The sequence below is a fragment of the Melanotaenia boesemani genome, chromosome 16 (assembly GCF_017639745.1).
Source record: "Melanotaenia boesemani isolate fMelBoe1 chromosome 16, fMelBoe1.pri, whole genome shotgun sequence".
Classification (NCBI taxonomy): domain Eukaryota; kingdom Metazoa; phylum Chordata; class Actinopteri; order Atheriniformes; family Melanotaeniidae; genus Melanotaenia; species Melanotaenia boesemani.
Window position 1 is genome coordinate 20564957 of NC_055697.1, and position 20008 is coordinate 20584964.

At 37.6% G+C, this 20008-nt stretch overlaps 1 protein-coding gene across 2 annotated transcripts in view; it reads left to right on the plus strand.

The window, feature by feature from the left end:
* The first annotated feature begins 3598 nt into the window (after positions 1-3598).
* adam12b (ADAM metallopeptidase domain 12b) overlaps positions 3599-20008 on the plus strand; it is a 92855-nt gene continuing 76445 nt past the window's right edge. For both annotated transcript variants that reach the window (XM_042010832.1, XM_042010833.1), the window contains exons 1-2: positions 3599-4103; positions 18074-18195. In XM_042010832.1, the coding sequence (XP_041866766.1) occupies positions 4007-4103; positions 18074-18195 (219 nt within the window). In that variant the 5' untranslated portion in view covers positions 3599-4006. The remainder of the gene's footprint in view (positions 4104-18073; positions 18196-20008) is intronic.

The window sequence follows — 20008 nt, forward strand, 5'->3', positions numbered from 1 at the left end:
TCATTGGATACAGATACAGGCCTCTGGAACCTCCCATCCGGAACGGTAGAATTTCAGGAACGAACTCAGGAGACATGCAGTGCAAGTGAAAGAAACCTTTGTCATAGAGCTTCAAATCAGATATGACATTGTAATAAGAGAGGACAGTCCTGAGCACAGGCTGGGACCTCTGTCTACATATAGCCTGTAAAGGTGACTGACAAGTCTGTGGCATTTAAACAGAGCCTGCTGGGATGAGGAAAACAGGGGAAGGGTAGCACAGCACAGAAAAACACGTGTGCATCCAAAACTTTGGTGGGAGAAACTTTTGTGAGTGGGCTGTTCTGGTGTAAATACAACATAGGATTAATAAACCCACAACTGTACTTAGTAATGTGTTTGTTTATCCACTAGGATGAACTTGATGTGTCAGAATCTATGTACTCTGAGGTTCTTCCATTGAAAATGATCGATTCAGGCCCATAGGTGTAGCAAATGGTATTGATATCTACTGACTTCACTCATGCCTGTATTATCAGGAAGGTCTTTTAAGGTTAATCCACATAGGAGACCTGTTCTCTTCTGATGCAGGCAGGTTTCAGATGATGAGCGCTGATTGACAGGAGCTATATATGAGGAGACAGGCTCTTGTCAGTCACCCTCACTCTCTCTGGGGCATCATGTGTCTGCATGTCACATTGCAATCTCTGCATAATGTGGACTATGTGCTCTGGGGTCCCTCCACTGGCTTGACAGACTCAACTGCCCTGCGGTTATGTTGATACAGTGGTTTAGGAGAACTGTGTCCTTGTGTACATATGTGCAGAGCAACAGACTATCTCTTTTGCCATCTGTGGAACAAATATCTGAACATGAGAGAAAATAGGAACAGATGGAAATGTTTATTTTAACTAAAATGTATAATACTTACAAGTATGAAGGGCTTGAGTTGTTTAAAATAAAAATCTCTACATTGTGGGTTAACCCAATAGCCACAGAAAGCCAGGGGGGCATTCAGAGCGACAAAACATAACTAGCTCAACAGATATGAGTGAACAACAGTGAATAGAGTGTGATAAATCTTTTCAGAGAGAAAATGAAAATCTACAGGCACACTGCAGGTTTTTAAGGACACAACTCAGACATAAGTCAATTCAGGCAAAGCCCTGCAGTTTTTCTTTTTACTGTTCCCAGCCTCCACGGAGATGTGGTGTGAAATGAGGGCTGAGACATCTGCGACTTTTTTTTTTTTTTTTTTTTTTGCCTGCAGATCCACACTAAAAAGAATAGCCTAAAACAGAGCAGGTAGCTTGTACTAAACCAGATGAAGCCAGTTTGTGAGTCTATTTGTGTGTGTCTGAGCACAAAGATAAGAGAGACAACGCCATCCAAGTAGTCTTTTAAACCAAAGGGGGGCATACTTTTTTAAAATAAAATTTTCATGGAAATCAAATCATATCAGTTCAAACAACAGTTTTGTTTGTTGTTTGTTTTTGTTTTTTTTGGGGGGGGGGGGTGTTTTTTTGTTTTGTTTTGTTTTTTTAATGTTGTGCAAAAAAGTATTTTAGAAATGCACTGAGCTTTATTTTAAATCTTAGAGATAAAAAAAGGCCAAACAAACATTAAAAGGAAGCTCAGGGTTTACTGGCTTAAAGGCTTTATGTTAATAAAACATCCTCTTGCAATCATCTTCGTGAACATGTATGGAATTTATTCTGCACACTTCATCTCAGCATTTCACATTTTACAGCAAACTACATCCCAAGCAAAGTTGTAGTTCAATTTATTAACTGGTTATGGGCCTTTTCCTTTTGAAAGCTGTATTTGTATTTTTCTTACCTGTGTGTCTGAGACTGTATTCATTACATGTTAGAGAGAGTAAGTTAGGAAAAGAATCAGTCATTAATCCACTGTGGACCAATTAAATCAAATACATTACACCAGAAAAAAAAGGGGGAAACTAAATTAAATTTATTATTATTATTATTATTATTATTATTATTAGACATTAGACAGGTTTGAATGTATGTTTCACAAAACTAAATAAAAAATACAAAAAAAAAAAAATACTTTGTCAAATGGAAGAATTTGTTGATCAAAGCCATAAATGAAATTTGGAAATCAGATTAACCAAGCATTACAAGCAAGTAATAAAAACAGGCTCGTCTCATTTATCTAATTTCAGCCATCTTATCTCCTCTTTCCTCTATCCTCCTGCCTGTGAACTGATAATTAAAGACTGACACATATTTTGCAAAGATTTTTAAATTCTTAAAATGTACTTTGAAAGAAAAAGAAAGAACAATCCAGAAGTGAGGAATCTTGCTGGAGTATCCACCACCAGTGTGTCCTTTTCAGATACAAGTAATTTTGCACCTGTGACATCTGAGGGAGGGGGAGGGGGTGTGACATATTAATTCTGCTTTTTAAATTTACTTAAAATAAATATAGATTTCTTTCTCAAACAGGTGTATTTGACCAAACAAATGACTCAAACAGTGATAAGAGGATGCAGCTATGTTACACATTTAGTTTAAAAAGATGGCTCTGAAACAAAGTCTTCTTATGCCTCACATCTACTTTCGCCTCATGTCTGTCCTTGATTCCTCTACTCCTTTCTCTGGAGAAAATGCCAAAGAGCAAATAAAGGAGCTGAGTGGAGGATTTAAGAGGCTGTAGTTTGGAAAATAGATATATCACACTCCAATGTGAGTCACAAAGGCACACTGTGGAGTAATGCAGATTTATAAACTTAGATATTGGTTACATATTGCTATCAAATTCAGGTACTGACAATGTTTATATTCCCCTCTGTGTCAGACTTACATTTTTTAACTTCAACAACTTCCCAAGATCAAAATAAAATATTTGAGATAAACCACTGGGATCCTGTTTGTGCAATGACACGTGTTTTGCAAAAATGGGCTTATTATATGCATTAGCCCAGTGATAAGTTTCATTATCAAGAACAGTGCAGCCACTAGACTTGGGTGGCCTAAGCACAACAGCATTGTGGTTATGTGAGCATAACGAGGTAATGTTTAACAACTGACATTCACAGGCTCCAACTGATCCTTTTTTTAAAAATAAAAGCTAAAATTTTAGTTTTTTTTTTTTTTTTTTTTTTTTTGATTAAATCTATCTGTTTCTTTTGATCACGTACAGCACATTTAGTTGCCGTGAAAAGTCCTATACACATAAGCTTGCCATGCTTTGAGCTGTCATGATTATGATCATAGAGTGATTATAATTCCTGGTTGGGTGTAGGCTTAACATTACTTCAATAGGGTGAAAAATCAAAACAAATTGTGGTTATGGCTGAAAAATGTTCAAGGTTAGTCTGCATCTAACCACGGGCATTGGTGAAGTTTCCCAATAGGAGGTTGCCATTTTTAAATGATAAGCTAAAAGAAATGTGTGTTTTGATTAATACTATTATTTCATTATAAAACTGAACATCTGGTGACCACTAGGGGTCGTATGTTCTTTGAACGTAGTTTTAGTCCATTTCTGCATTACGCATATGCCACATGGGCATATTGGAGAGAAGAGATTCTCTGTCGACTCAACCCACACTGGCTTTAGGACCCAGCAGAATCCAAAGCGCACATGGCAAAGTGTTGCTGCTCCGGTACGAGGGGCGATGGCAAGTCCGCTGCTTCACTCTGCTCTCCAACATCCCCTCACTCTGCCTTTTCTGTCTCTTTCTAACATATTCACAGCAACACATACACGCAAAAACATTAGCACACGCTTCAGTAGGTTTTTCCCCTTAAACCTCTTCCCTCCATAAGTTGGTTGTTGTAAAAGTTTGACAGCTTCTATCTTGGAGTGACAGCCGGCTGAATCTCGTTGGAGTCTAGGTGGTGAAGCCTTTTTTCTCGCCTTCCCCCCCTCCTTAAATCACTGTGAACTTGCTTGGCACGTATTTCCAGCCTGTCACTGTGTGAAGTATCTGGTGGCGCAGAATTAATAACGCTGTCTGAACGGAGCGTTTTGCCCCGTTTTACCCCCAACGAACCCGGGCATGATGAGCTGGAGGCGGCGGAGGAACTTTGCGCTTCTGATCTTGACTCTCCACGTCTGGCGTTTGTCCACGGCTGCAGAAAATGCTGACAACGAGGGTGAGTTTGCAGCGTATGTAATTATGTTAATATTTTAGGGCAGAAGCTGGTCATAAAAATACTTGATTTACAGAGTGCTCGTGGTGGATTTAATTTTTGTTTCATTAGGATAAAGAGTTTTAAAATGTGTACAAGCGCACTGTCATGCTGTGTATTTCACACTGGGGAAGGCAGAAAGGAAACAGTTTTTTTTTTTTTTGTTTGGTTTTTTTTTTAATATCCATCTTTCTGCTTGGTTGGAACAATAAAAGGAAGTAAGACTGTTGTCGGATGAACAGATGAGTTTAACATCCAGTAGGATGCAGCTTCATCTGATTGTAAACATGAGCCAAATCAGGATATTGTTTTTATTCAGCTGCTAAATTTAATTTACTGAGTGCATAAGAAGCAATAATAATAAGTAATAACTGTGTGTATGAACATTGTGCCATTAATTAAAAATATCTTATGTTACTGTAGTTGCAAATTGTCAAAGCTAACAACAGAAAACAAGAACAGGCTAGATGACTGGGCGTTGTAAAGCACAAGAGGATGTTCAAATTGTGGTGATAAAAACAACTTAAATTATACATAAGGCCAACCTTCTGTGAACAAATCTTTCTTCATTCCATTGTAAGATAATAGAAGGATTTTAATTTTACCCTGTAAATGTCAAATCCAATATAGTCTAACAGCCCTCCTCAAATAAGGAACCTACTGTTTATTGTTACAGACTTGTTTATTGTTATAGGCACAAAACAATGCAGATGATGTATGATTAATAGCGTCTCAGAAATTATGACCAATCACCCCCTTTAATTACCCAAGCTGGCAGAAGCAAAAAGATGCAGTTCAGGCAGTGTTTACTGTGCCCATCATCTCAGTGTGGGGTCATTAAAGCTTTCACTCATAGGCTGTGCTCATACATGCACAGCGTAAAAATAGTTTTATGGGGTAGTGTGAGGGTTGAAATAGGGCAGCCTCTTTGATGTCAGCAGGATATTGACTTATGCCTTTATCTGAAATTTTTATCAAGGCCTCGCTTCACTTCAGTGGAGAACATATTAATGTCAGTATTATGATGCTTTTTTCTTTCTTTTTTTCTTTTTTTTACAGTCCATGAGCTTTAATCTGGTTAGAAATATATATTAAATTAACAATGCATCTTTTATTTAATAAAGTCTGCATATTTCTGTTTACTAATGGCAAACTGAAGCGTGTTATGTTCTCCTTCGCATGGATTTGTTAACTGTCTTAATTGTGAAGGTGTGGAGTATAGTGATGCTTTTAGGGGAGTTAAAACCTCCTCCTGCTATAGTGGCCCATGTTTAACGCTGTAATGCTGTATGTATCTTATTTGATACATATAGTTTATGAGAACTTTTGCATAACTTTAAGGTAAAATCTAGGCTCAAAACCCTGTTGTTCACAATCTAATAATTGTCTTCCGCCCCCTGGAGGATACAGTAACAATGCAATAAAGCCATAATAAATGGTATATATCCAAAAGATGTTTTTGTTAATTATTTCTTTTATCTTTTGTCCAATGGCCAAATAAAGACTTAAGATTAATAAAAATATATACTTCCCATTTGTTCTTGGGTTGGGCCTTAAAGGGTTTAATTGATGATTTTAAGGGTAACATCATCAGCATAGAAAAACTGCAACAAAAACACAGAGTTTAAAAGTACCACAATGTTGCGGTACTTTTGAGTTAGTAACTATTACTATAAACTATTATATTTATCTGCAAATGCCTCAAAATACATGATGACAAAACCCCCTGTTGTGTAAAAGTTATATTTCTTGTGGAGATTTGTACTGTATCAAATGAGGAAATAGTCTGTTGGTATTACAGAGATGCAAACTCAGTGGGAGATGGAGGTACAGTGTGTTGAATTTTTACACACAATAACAGCTGTCTCCAAGGCTGATCACTTCCTCACTTTAACAAATTAGTTATTAATCCTGTTCTTTCATTAAAATCAATCTTATCTGTAATATCAGCAATATGGATCAGAAAATTGTAAATTAAAAAAAAAGTGTAATGTTACAGTTAATCTGTGAAACATTTAATTCTGCAGATACGACCAGATTATAAACAAACATGGGCAATAAATTGTTTTGGTCTTGCTCCTCTTCCCATTAATCTGAAGGCAAGTATTGGCTTTGTGCCTGAATAAGGATTTTTGTCACTGTGAAAGCTGTGTTTTACATAGACCAGTTTAAGGCCTATCATCTGGAAAAGACATTTACAGCTTAATGATCATTCCGCTCTAGTTGGAATAAATAATATTCTTACTGAAAATAGTCAAACCATTTAAGATAAGGTGATATTGAAATATGGGATAAACACAACTGGCATATGATAGAACTTTTTTATTGGATATCTTAGAAGATTTAAGAGTTATTGAGCACAAAATTATTTGAAAATACTGCATTTCTGATTGGAAAATTCAATATGGTCTACCCCAGGAAAAAACACAAAATGAATGAAACCCACTTTAAAAATAAGCACCATTGAGTTTGCTGCTTCACTAGAGGGAGCAGCAGAAAAAAACAAAAATTGCAGCAATTACTCTCTTATTTCTCTATTGAATTAATAAAATTTTATCAGTAAGGTTGGGAAAAGCTCTTTTTGTCTGCTTCTTTTAATGGATGAACCCACTTTTCACTTATCAAAAGAGCTTCATTCTTTTTAAATTCTTAGTGGTATATGTAAGGAGAGCTTTTAGGGTGTTTTTGTAAGGTTTCTCTGAAAATACTTATATTTGTAAAATTTATTCATTCATTTTCTATACTGCTTATTCCAGTGTAGGGTCGCGGGGGCTAGAGCCTATCCCAGGCATTGTACACCCTGCCCGGACAGGTCGCCAGTCCATCACAGGACCTATATTTGTATCTCCATTCAGAATTATTTATTTCAGATTAAAGAACACTTTGTTTTTGTAAACTTTATGTTACAAGGATGACCAAAATATCAGTTTTTAATGTGGCACGTGATTGTTGACTAATCAACCTGTGCAAGCGTAGGTTATTTTAATTCCCTTTTTTAGAGGAATCCAACAGATTGTGTTGACCAATCAAGTTATAAAGCTGTTCAGTGAAGGCCTGGTGGCATAGTTATGGCATAGCAAATGAATTAATGTATTGGTAAAAATGGTTTTACATATCAGTTGAACAGAATATAATTTATTAAATTAATATTTAGCCATAATGGTTTGGCTTCACATTGGCATAAATCTGACATAAATGGCTACTAAACCTCAGCCAGATGTGTGATTTGCCAGATTGAACAAAATCGCTGACATGATTTGACACTATTGTGAAGCTAGCAAGATTGCTACTGACTGAAATTATTTTTCAACCCAACTCTGTACCACCTAAAACTCTGCCACTGCTACTTTTACTGCCAAACTGGCAGCCTTAAATGGACCAGAGGTGACTTACATTCAGTCTTCTTGTGCCAGATTATTTCTGAGTGTGCCAGCACTCAGCTGCAATCAGCTACCTGGCTGGAGTTCAGAAACTGTTGTGTTAGCATTTACTGAAGGAAGGGATGCATCAGAAAATAAGGAATTCCTTTGGATGCATCTGCCCTTGAACTCACAGTAAACATACACTTTAGCGTATTTTTACATCAACATATTCCACATGTACATAGAGGGTTCGGTAGAAATACACAATGCCTACAGACAAAATTACACGCAAATGTGCATTACAAGGAATGGCATCTGAACTTTCACATCAAAAATGACAAAAGAGTCCTCAAGGGTAAGAATCAAGCAGTCTTCTTCCATGCATATCAGCCTATTTTCTGAGGATCTGGTCTTTTTATTTTTTTTTTTATTTTTTCTAGGCTTCAGGAAACTCAATAAATAATAAGAGACAGAGCCAAATGACCTGGATTAGATTTGAGGATATCAGCTGGTCAGACTGAACCATCAGACAGAATTAATTAGAAAGATTAGAGTGCCTTTGTTGTCTAAACAAACTGGTGAAGAAGGGGATAAAAAGTGCCCTGAAATCCACAGAAATTCATGCATGCTCCCTTTTAGTCTTTGACATGTGTTCCACAGCTTTTAGCACACTTTTCTAAGAAGTAACTCAAAGTTATTGTTCAGTCTGTGGTGGAATGCGAATGGACCTTCATACTGGTAAAAAAAAAAAAGAAAAAAAAACTTTCTGTTAAACCCATTTAGGAAATAACCCCACCCTGGTTTATCTTTCAAACCCTCAGGGTGGCTGCCACTTGACATTTTGGACAGGCTGGCATTGATTTGTTGGCCATGAGGGAAGGACATGAACAGTTTGAAACGTCTCCCTCTGTTAAGCATCACTGGTCATTACAGCCATCAGTGGGATTTAGCTTTCTCCTGCTCCGCCTGTGGATGACAGAGTTGCAGATGTACCAGATTAAATGATGTTATGAAATTGCAACACAACACAGTACAAAACCAGCGGCAACTCCAAATAATTAAACTAACGGGCACACACACAATAGTGCTCTGATGAAATCCACGTGTCATTAGTGAGAAAAAGGAGAGTGGAAAGAAAGGGTATATATCAGAAATTAATCATAAAACTACCGTGTGAAAACAACAAAGATGGAGACCACCGCCACCCACAGAGCCCTGACAAACAGCAGTCAGTCATGTGTGTGATGCATGATGGGTAAATTCCCCCTCAATCTGCATGAGCCTGACATAAAGACAGGTGTGAAGGCAGTCACCTACCTTTTACTGCAGTGATTGAATGTGTCATAACTCCTGTGAAGCTCTGGTATTTCTGTGGGACAATTTCATCTGCAGTGAAGAGAAAAACATCACTTTAATGAAAAGAAGGCAAGCACAGGATGATGAATAGATGTCTAGAAGACAGGGACTTGGAGCCACTTCTGTGCATTTTATCTTTAAATGGCAAGATGTAGATATTTATTCAATAATGCAGTGACAGCAGGTATTATATTTGAAAGAACAACCAGTTCGCACATATTAAACAAATGAGTGGCTGGAGGTGTAGCTGAATAAAAAGGGAGGATTGGAACCTCTACACACACTCATACACACAGAAATACTGGTAAATATTAGAATTCTTAATACTTGTCTATTTCCTCCCCTCTGAAAGACCACCTTTCCCAAGAAATCTTAGATTTGAGTGAGACCAAGGACAAAATAAAAAAGTTGACTGATGCAACATCATGATTTGGACAAGGGACTCACACAGTTGCACAGCAGGCCCAACAACCAGGTTGACCAACATCAATCATTTCAAAGCAGAAAGGTCACACACCTCTGTGTCACTTTATTTACCTCTAGATGTTGTCCAATGGCTCCAGCCCTGCTCTTCAAACAACAGGCTTTGTATTGTGAAAGCATTTGATGGAAAGGATAGAGGCTGTCAGAAAGAAAGTAATAAAAGGTAAAAACTCTTATGAAGACAGACCTATGAGTTAGGGATGTGTAAGACCTCTTGATCCTTGTCTAAAGGTTTAGCACACCACACATATAGAGTATGAAATTAGGATTCAAAATTCCAAATGTGAAACAAGGAGCAGCACAAGAGACTAATGTATCGTTCAATCTTTCAGGTTAAATCAAATTAAGCAGCAATGAACAGTTGGTCTGTGAATTCTGGGATCTAAAGAAGATGCGTTTAGTAATTGGGCCAGCTAGGTACAAATATACTCTAGTAATGATAATATTACAGTGTAAAAAAATAAATCTATGCCCATAAATCTATGCTACCCTCAACTCTGTTTTTAGACAACTGGACCTACTTATTGTAAAAATTTTATCAGTTGTCTCTGTAGCATACTTTGATGGGGTCTTTTATACTGTGGAATCATATACCTTCTTTATTAAAATTTTAATTTTTGAACATCTGTGTTGTTATTTCTTAAGACTTTACAATAGGATACTTCAGTTAGGTTAGAGATCATTAATGTGCAAATAACAAGCCTAGAAAACTTCCTTCTCTATGCTTGTTCCCAGTTAGGAGCGCTATTTATCTCCTGTATGATCACCACTAGCAACATAATCTACAACCCCACCTTTGACAATACACAGCCTAATTTGTTGTTTACAAATCGATCTGTGGAAGCATGTCTGATTAAAATTTCTTTCATCACACTTTTACAAATTCGTTTCAGACGTGCTTTGACTGACTATTTCAGTGTTTATGGTGTAATGGGTTTTCTATGACACTAGTTCATTGTTGTGTTTTTGACCACTGTATGATTCTTATTGGTGAGCCACTGTTAACTATTAACATACCATTTAGAATAGAAACAGTGGTGAACCAGTCTGTCTGTTCAGTCATGGCTTTAAATTAATGCTCTTAAAGTCTTTGTCTTGTTTTTTGTATCATCTCTACTGTCCTGTTGGCAGCAGGTTTGTGGTGCTGGTGGTCAGGAGAGGAGTCAGAGCGCCTGTTTATCACAGGTTACCCTGGTTCCAGAACTATTACCCTCCTGTCTGCAATTATACACTCTGGATGAGTAGAGATCATGCATAAAACTACCGATTGATAGCAGCTCTGTTCAGCATGCTGATCATCAGTCAGTAGACATCATTATCTGTGGACCATTAACGTATGTACACAATTCATTGACAGTCCTTCCTGCATTTGTAGAGACAGGACCAAAATGGCTGAATGACTGACTGACTGAACAGCTGATCCATAAAACCATTTTACTATCAAGGCTCCAATCCATTTCATTGAACCCCATCTCCTCCCAGAATTTTCAGTTTGGTGGCATGTGTGATAAGTTCTCACTAATCCCCACATCCTCCAAGCTCCAATCCTCTTGGCTCTGATACGTAATGCCCAAATCTGCACAGAACAAGACAGGAATTGGCTTTTCCACTGTTACTCCCACAGGGTGGGAATGGAACACACAAGCAAATCCCACTAACCCACCCTGAGAAGTCTCGTGTTACCATTATTTCACTGTGAGCTGATGATTGCTCTGTCAGGTCAGTAATGGGGTGTTCTGTTTGGGATGGATCTGGGAGGTCCCTCATCCAGGATTAACACCTTCTCAACTTCAGCTCTAATTACTCCAGTGTGTCATCACAGGAAACGTGAGTGATGTGGGAACTGATTGAAGGAGGGACTGCTGAAACGAGGCAACGAAAGATTACTAAAATTGTAGTCTCCTTGAAAAAGCTGTGGGGCTCTTTGTTTTTCGGTATGTCTCAGTCCCTCTTTCTTACTATGGATTAACAGCTTAAAATGTGGTAAATATTGAGTCCCTTGGTGGTTGTTAAATAGTGGAGTAGGCACATTGCAGGGATGGAAAAGCTATTTATTTAAATTGAATAAATTAGTCTAACAGGTGAAGAGAGCAACCTTTTTTTTTTTTTTTTTTGTGGGACAAGTTAAGACAAGAAAAAGTTCCCTCATAGAAAAATAACATATTAAATGCACATATGATGATGTACATGGTCTTTACTGTGTGTGGAGCCTTTTTCCAGCTTCCTTACTATTAGTTCTGCTTGTGATGTGGAACAATTTATGAAATATCTGAAAGAGTGTTTTCATGATTTGAAGAACAGAACACAATAATGTCTGAAATTTGCTGAATTAATATACTGTAGTGTTATAATAACCTTAGTGTCTGCAAGCAGGTCACATCTTTAAGGCTACATGATTCTCTTACACATTAGTGCACATCTGTGGTCAAACTACAGAAAAATAAGCCTACTAAGACTTCTAGAGGCTTATAATAACTTTTCATCTTTTCTGTTTATTTTAACCATCTCTCTTATATGTGAGATCTTTTTTTTATTGTACTTTGAGTATTTGATAGAGATTCAAATGAAAATGAAGAAAGTCAGACAACATTTGGTGACGCTTTGACTTTTTCTTAAATGATGTAACAAGCTTGATGTTTTTGGCATTGGATGAAATAGCCTGACAGCTGTCTCATTGGCTGCCATGAGGTATGGCTGAGATGATGCTCAGAGCATAAATATCCTAAAAACTCAGTCATCTCGTACTAGTAGTCATAAAGAGCTGATTCATGAGGACATTGTGACATCCTGACAGTCAGTTTCAGTACAGTGTTTTCACCTAATTTTTCATTAAATTGCCTAAACCTAACCAAATAATAAGTAGAACTGGAAGCAAATAAAGGAGTAAATTAAAACAATGAAAAGGACACAGGACATGTCTTTATACGGTGACATTCCTCCACCTCCTCATCGACTGTCTCGTTCTGAGCTTCCAATGTTGTTTGTTCATGAATTAACTGCTAAGAATGACTTTTGCTGCATTTGTTGTCATCATCCAGTACTGTCTTGGAGTTGTGTCAGACTGCTGATGCCAAAGGTAATCTCGTGCTTCTCCTAGAGATAGCTTAGGCTTTAACAACACAGCACTATTTAACACCATTAAAACACACACACAAAAAACAAGAATGATTTGAGTAAGTAGGTCTAGAGAAATCTGCACGTTTATGCACCTGATAAATTACTGTTGAATGAAAGTCTGTGCCTTGAAGTTGATTCTAGCTCCAAATGTTATTATAGAGTTATTGCTCTACTGAACACAAAAAAACATGCAGTTACCACTCTTGAATGTTTTATTAATCTGGGGAAATCATATTGAAAACTGTGTTAGTAGCGAGGCTTTTTGTATTGTTTAACAGAAAAGATACATCAGGATCCATTCAACCATTATGCTCCTTTTGATGTGCTGACAGCAACTATGTTTTTTTTTGTTTTTTTTGTTTTTTTTAACAAAACTCAGGGTGAGAAACTGAGTTTCACTCTGGGAAAAGAGTCATTGTCATAACCTGTAACATGGCAGATAGAAATATGATGTTGGGCCTCTTTTTTACTATATCTCTGAGCTGCTCTGACATCCTGCCAATTAAACAACCCCTCAGATATTTGTGTAATTCATGTTAGATGCTGATTTTACATTGAGGAACAGTCCTCTAAAGATTCTTGACTCAGTCAACGTGACCTCATTTGACATTTTGCTTTGTTAAGAACTCTTCTGAGGGCACAATTCATTTACACCCATCACCATATTTAGGTCAGTGGTTTTCACACAGTATCCGTAATTAGATGAGTTCATAGAGCTCCTTGGTTTGATGAAAACATTTAAGCACCCATAATCCTTAGATTTATTCTGTAAGAATGTAAAACCTGGAGCTTCTGAGGGAGAGTTAAGAAAATAGCTATGGTCTTCTTAGAATCTGAGGAGCTGAGTTCATTCGTTCTTGTGCCTTTTAATTTCCACCCTGTTTCTCATGCTCAGTCCACGTGGAGCTCCTTAGACTTTGTCCAATCTGTAAATGCCACTATTTGGAATAACAGCTGTTATTGATGAAGAAAAACAACTATCACTGATGATATAGTATAGTAGCATAATAACATTTTTGCTCTGTTAAAATGGCCGGTCACTTCATTTTTGAAGGTTGGGTCCATGAACAAATCATTTACAGAGTCCAAAATGTTTATCATGAGATACAAGCTTATGCACTAAAGATAAAGTTTAGTTTAGAAAAAAAAAAGGCTGAGGCAGGGCAAAATGATAACCTGTTTTTTTCAAAGGAAAACAAACCCCCCTAAGAGTTCCTCTACAGTTCCCAGATAGCACAGTTTATCAGCTTTGTTTTTACTCTATAAATACCACAGTGTAAAGGTTGCTAGGTTGTGTTTTTGAAGGGAGGTTTTATCTTGCCTGTACATGGCAAATCATGACCAAGGCCTTGTCCACATAAAAAAAGGATTTGATTTCTCTTCATTCTTTAAAAAGTATATTTTAAAAAGTTACAGTATGTTATTGGTTGAGCTGCTGCATTTAATTAAAGAAGACAACACACTGATGTCTCAAGCCAAACATCTCCATGATCCTGGAAGTGTTTTTTCTAGAAGATTTGAATTCAGTGAACTTACATTTTGTTTGTGTGTGAATTAAAACTCATAAAAGCTGCATTTTTAAAGCTTTGTGTGTGAATGTGGACAAATCTAAAAGTAGTTGCTCATAAAGACACATGGAGGCTTTTGACGCCCTGTGAAACTACAAAACATGAGCTGTAAAAGTGTTGGCAGACATTTTTCTTTTTAACCCTTGGCCCTGTAGTTCTCCTCTGTGCTTAATTTAAAAAAAAAATGCCGACTTTTTTTTTTTTTTTTTTCATTTCTGTAACTTTAAAACCTTCAAAAGCTTGAAATACTCATTGGTAGTTAAAAATGTTGGAACATTGTGGAGCATGAACAATTTTGTAAATTCTTTTAAATGGGCAGTGCTGTTGCTAAACTACTCTATCAATTAGTCAATTTAATCTTGTTACAAAGTAGAACATTTAAAATTGTTCTGTGTTGATTGTATTTTTTAATCCTTGTAATCTGTGTTCCATTTCATTTATGAGCAAACAAATTAAAACATTAAAGAACATCCTGCCCACTTCAGTGGAAACACCTATCCCACATCAATGCAGGGGTTTTAGTCTTGCTCAGTGTGTTTCCATTCTGTGATCAATATGGATGATCAATAAAATAAGCACTCTCAGAAATAGTTCTGGGTTCGATCCAGACATCCATCGAATCCAATTGCAACAGCTGAGCTCACCTCTTCGATGTAGTGTTTATCAGCATTTTGGCATGTGGCCTGGATTTAAAGCTTATGTGAATCTCCATGTTGCCTTAAAGCTACTCTCCTTGCTAAAAGAGGCTTTTCATTCATTCACCATTTGCTTCCTCTTTTGGGGGGCAATCACAGACACTTCACAGGAGCGTATGACAATTGCTCATGAAATTGTCACTATTATCCAGTCTATAATCTGAGTCCTTCATTCTGCTGGAATTCAGAGTTTATGTGGAGTGGTAAAAGAAATTGTGGTTCTTTATTTTTTTATATCTGACCTTCACCTTTCTTTCTTATTTCATATGATAATGACAAACATGCAAAAAAATGTTTTGCATTAAAATTAATTGATGTCATATTAGCATTGAAATGATACGTCTACTGATAAACTGGCTATTTATGCTCCGATAGAATAATGTGCTTCCATTTATTCCATATGTACATGTGCCTTGACATGATGGTAAACTAAAATTCTGGACTATTAATAGAATAAATCAATGTTTCAATGTCAGGCTATATTTGGACATTGTTCCACAATTTTTTTCTTTAGTATAGGTCAAGCACTTAATCACTCGGTCAATTAAATGTGTCATATTTCACATTATGATGTTAATTGCAATCATTTGTCTTTTCAATTTTACATAGTAGGTATGCAAATGTTGCTTCAGGCAAATCAGATGGTATAAAGTCTCTGAAGTCCCTCTGTGACGTCCGTACCGTCTTTTTTGCCCTGAAAACCTTGCTGTTATTTTACCACATGTCCTGCATCCACATTTTGACCTTGTGTGTAAATTCTCTCGTTCTTCTCCAGAGAGGGACTCCATGATAACATTGCTGATAGAGCACATGAAGCATGCGGTGTGAATGAAAAGTAGCAGACCCTGTTTCTGATTTAGACAAAAGGGAAAGCAGATAATATTACACTTATGGGTTTTTCAACATGTGTCCAACAATTTTAATGCTATTCATTGTCAAATACAAATAAACTTTATAGTCACCAGGAAGTCGTTCGTTTTTTGTTTTTTGGGTGAGGTTATTAAAAGAGTGTCAGTGAAAGGTGTTTTTGGCCGCTTGTGATTTTTAGATGTGTGACCCGCAGCTGATTCTCCCCCATGTTCAATATGTGAATACAGCTGTGGCTGGCTTAGCAATCATGATACTCCCAAGAAACCATAGAGATTAACCCAGTTTTAGTTTGAATTTAAAAGGTTCCCAAAGAGGATAAAGCCCACAAGAATGATCATGAATGTTACATTTCTTTGCTATTTGAAGGGAATGGGTTTTGTGGGGGAGGCAGCAATGACAGATGTTGCATTCTCAGGCCTATAGTTCACACACAAAACGTGACAAACACACGGCATGCTCAAAGGGGGTCTAACGTTAAGCAAAGACTCTTGCCTCACCCAGCGATTGGCCAGGTGTTCTGGAAACAGAGACAACTGGATTAAACTTTACTTTCATACCTTCTCTCCACTTTAATTGATTGTTTTTAACAGTTTAATCAGTTCATGTGTACTTTGTTATAGAAAGAAGTGTAACAAGATGAATGCTGTCATCAAGAGAAGCTAAGTTATTCCTGTTCCTAAGTTTTGTGACTTTCTCAGAACAACCAGAGAGCCTTTCATCCTTCCACAAACGAGTTTGTTTATGTCACACTCTGGCTTATAGTCTCCACTATAAATTCATTTAGCATCTGAGAAATGTAAATGGATTGCGAGGGGATGCTGGTGGACGTTTGTTCGACTTTTATTTTATAGCCACTTCTTTTACAGAGCTCTAACCACAGCCTGTGGTCGCAGTCCCGCTGCTCCGTCTGTCCAACATGGTTTTCATGCTCTGCTTAAACTAACAAACTACCATCGGCACATGTTGAGATATTTCATTAAATGTAGGAGGTCCCTTTTATGTCCTTGTTAGCCTATTATGCACTGCTTAAATGGAGTCTGTGAAAAAGGAGAGCACTGTACAGCGTTGTCAGACTGTTTTGATGTTGTAAGAAGCACAGTTGTGATGGTACAACCAACAGCAGTAAATTTTGGCTTCAAGGACCAGAAGCATAAGACTTTTAAGAGACAAACTGCTTTAACCCATTCTTCATGTGTACTTTGACTTTTCAAGCCTGATGTGAGCACCCCATCATAGTAAGAGACAGGCAGATAAACATGGAAGGTTTAGCCTCTCAGATAGCTCTAATTTTTTTAAAGGTTGAGAAATTAAAAGAAATGTGTGTAGTTTTTGGTTTTAGAAAGCTTTTAAAACAACATCTTATGCCTGAACGGGTTAGATACATCTAGATGGGAGCACCAGTTAGGAAAATATGTTGTACTTACTCTACAATGCACTACTAAACTCTTCTTTTACCATCTGTGACATCACACATGCATATGTAAACACGCAGATGCTTCATCTCCTGGGATATGGAAAAAAGAAGGGCAAATATAGATGAAGCACTCCTTTTTAGTTTCACTTTGGTCATAGCAGGAGTGTAAAATCTTAAAAAACAACCCACCCCACCCTTTCTCTATTCTCTCATCTCCACTCCGTCTCTGCGGCTCCTCTATGGGTTTGTAACATTTATTGGGCTTCATAGGAAACCTGCTGGGGCAGCTATGATACAGACATGCTCAGTAAGGCAGCAGGAGCATTAGGGCCAGCCTCAGTTGTCTGTGGGAGGTTAAAGTTGTGAGAACCCAAAGAGAGAGAAGAGGGAATTCTGACTGTTATTCCCACATTCTGCTCCGAGCCCTGATTCCAGAAGAATGCCCCTTCCTATCTTTATACTGTCTAGAGTATACATGCCATACTGCTTTCTTCCAAATGAGCTCTCCTTTAAGCACTAATTACTATATCTGGCTTTTAAGTTAGATAAATTGACTCCGTATAAAAGTTCAGAAGATGAATAGGGTTTGAATGAAGGTGGAAAGAATGAGAAATGGAGCCTACTGCAGAGCCCTTTTCTGACCTACTATATAAAGGGCAAGAAAAAAATACAAATATAAGAAGTGGGAAGGACAATTTCATCTTGCTATTTTTTATAACATCATATCCATCTGGAGACATTGCAGAGATTGAGTTTCTCATGAACTGTGTGAGAGCATCCATTATTGATGCTTCGCCTGTGGCAGAGGTCCATTGGGGCACAGCACATCTACTCACAGGAACAAGACTGAGCTTTTACTCTTTCCCAGCAGCACTGTCCACAAACAGTTTTGAATAGTGCTGTGCCAGGTTTCTGATGCTTCCCTGGCTTTGCTGCACTCATTGTGTCCTTTAATTATTGAGGATACAACAGCAGGCTTCGGCCCATATGGTCGGTCCAGGCTGTTTCTGCTGTTTACAGTGTGATGCTAAGTTTTGTCATTCATGTTAATTTGATGATCTTTTCACAGGAAACAGTCCAGACAAAGCTGAGCGGCTCGGGGATGCAACCAAACCACAACACTATGAGACCACCATACCTCTGCTGCTGAAGGGCAAAGAGAGCAGGCCTCTCAGCCAGCTCATGTCTGGGGTAAATACTCACGAGACCATTTAGCACCACTTGCTCATTGGTAATGAACTCAGTGGCTCAGATGGGGACTCTGCTCATGGCAGTGCACTTCGAAGAGCTCAGCCAAGTACATCTGGCTTTTTGTTTGACATCACTACAGTGTATGATTCCCTCCTCTGTTGCCTGTTTCCCTGCCTGCTTGGTTCCTTTGGAGAGCCCCTTCTTTTTTGCTCTGTTTATCCTCTTTGTTATGTTGTGGTTTTTCTCCTCCCTCACACCCTCTGCTTTGCCCTGTTTTGTTTGTCGAGCATGAGCTTGGCCTGTGGGCAAAACATGTTGAATTCTGAAACAAAGACTTTGAGAAAGATTTGATTGCTTAAAGCCACATTTTAACATTTTTCAGTTTATGTAATTTATTTACTGGATTGCAATATAGTCAAGATTAAAAGATGCATACATAAAGTCAAGTCTTTGCTCTTAGAATTCTCTGTATTTGTGCTCTCCGGCAGTAATGAAAAAAAAATGTCATGCTTGCTGCAGCTTGAAGAAAAAAAAAATTTTCAATCTGGCATCCCCCACTACAACTTAAAGAAAGTTTTCCAGAGGAGGGAAATGTGTAGGTGTTGAGAACTTCCTGAACAAAGATTTTTCCTGGTGCAGGGTAGTCACCCTATGAGTGAGCTGTTTGTTTCCAGCCTTATGCTTCCCTCTCGAAGTTAGTTAAGGGAAGGCCAATGATGTTAATTACATGCACATCACAAACATGTCACGTAGGCAAGTGGGAAATGAAACTTTGAGCTTTATGGATTTAATTATTCACCCATTTTCCACTACATTAGAGATGCTTTCCCATCGGTGACTGCTGACATAAAGCATTCTTTTGTTAAGGGGATACATGAGGTTTTACAGTAGGCTATCAAGAAATTGCCCCTCCTAAATTAATCTGACCACAAGGGCAGCTGGTAATTGTCCTATTGGAGATTGCCGTAAACCTCCCCAGATAACAGATATATACTTTAAAGCTGCTTCCTGTGCCAAGACTTTATCAAGGAGTCATAAAGTACTGCAGAATCATTACTTGCTGCCTTTGCTGGTTGGGTGACGTGGGATGAAGTATCCTGACTCCTACACTAATACACATTTGTTGCCATATTTGCACCCAATAACTTGCAGAAAATAGCTGCAGTACAGGACAAATGACTAAAAAAAACAGTCAGCAGTGCCACAAAATGTTACTGGAAAAAGCACATGGCAGGATACATCTAAAATATTTACTAATAAAACATGAATATAGATTAATGTCACCCTTTACACATACATGACCGTTTCTGTCTCTCTACAGGCTGAGATGCATGAATTTCATGTTTTTTTCATTGATGTGTTGAAGCCATGGGTCTTAAGCATCTGTATACCTTCTGTCCTTCCAGACTGCCTCATTCTGATAAAAAAAATATTTTCTAAAACAGAAAAATGTCATTTTAAAACCGTTTTCTCAGGTGATTATACTGTTATTAATTTAATGTGGAGGAGCAACTGGTGCACCAGCTCACAGTGTGGCCTAATAGCTTACTGTGGCTGATTTATCTTCTTCCATTGCTCCTTTGGAATAATATGAAATTATGTATTGTAAAAACATGCAAATTATATATGAATCATCTGCTAATGGTGGTTCCTTGTATGATAAAAGCCACAATGTTAAATTGGTGATGTGAACCAGCAACAGTTTGCATTAACAGTAACTTAATAGAGCCGTATAATTTTGCAAAAAATAACAATTGAACAACAAACATTGGGATTATTATCAATGAGATCACATTTTTTGTTCACTGACTGG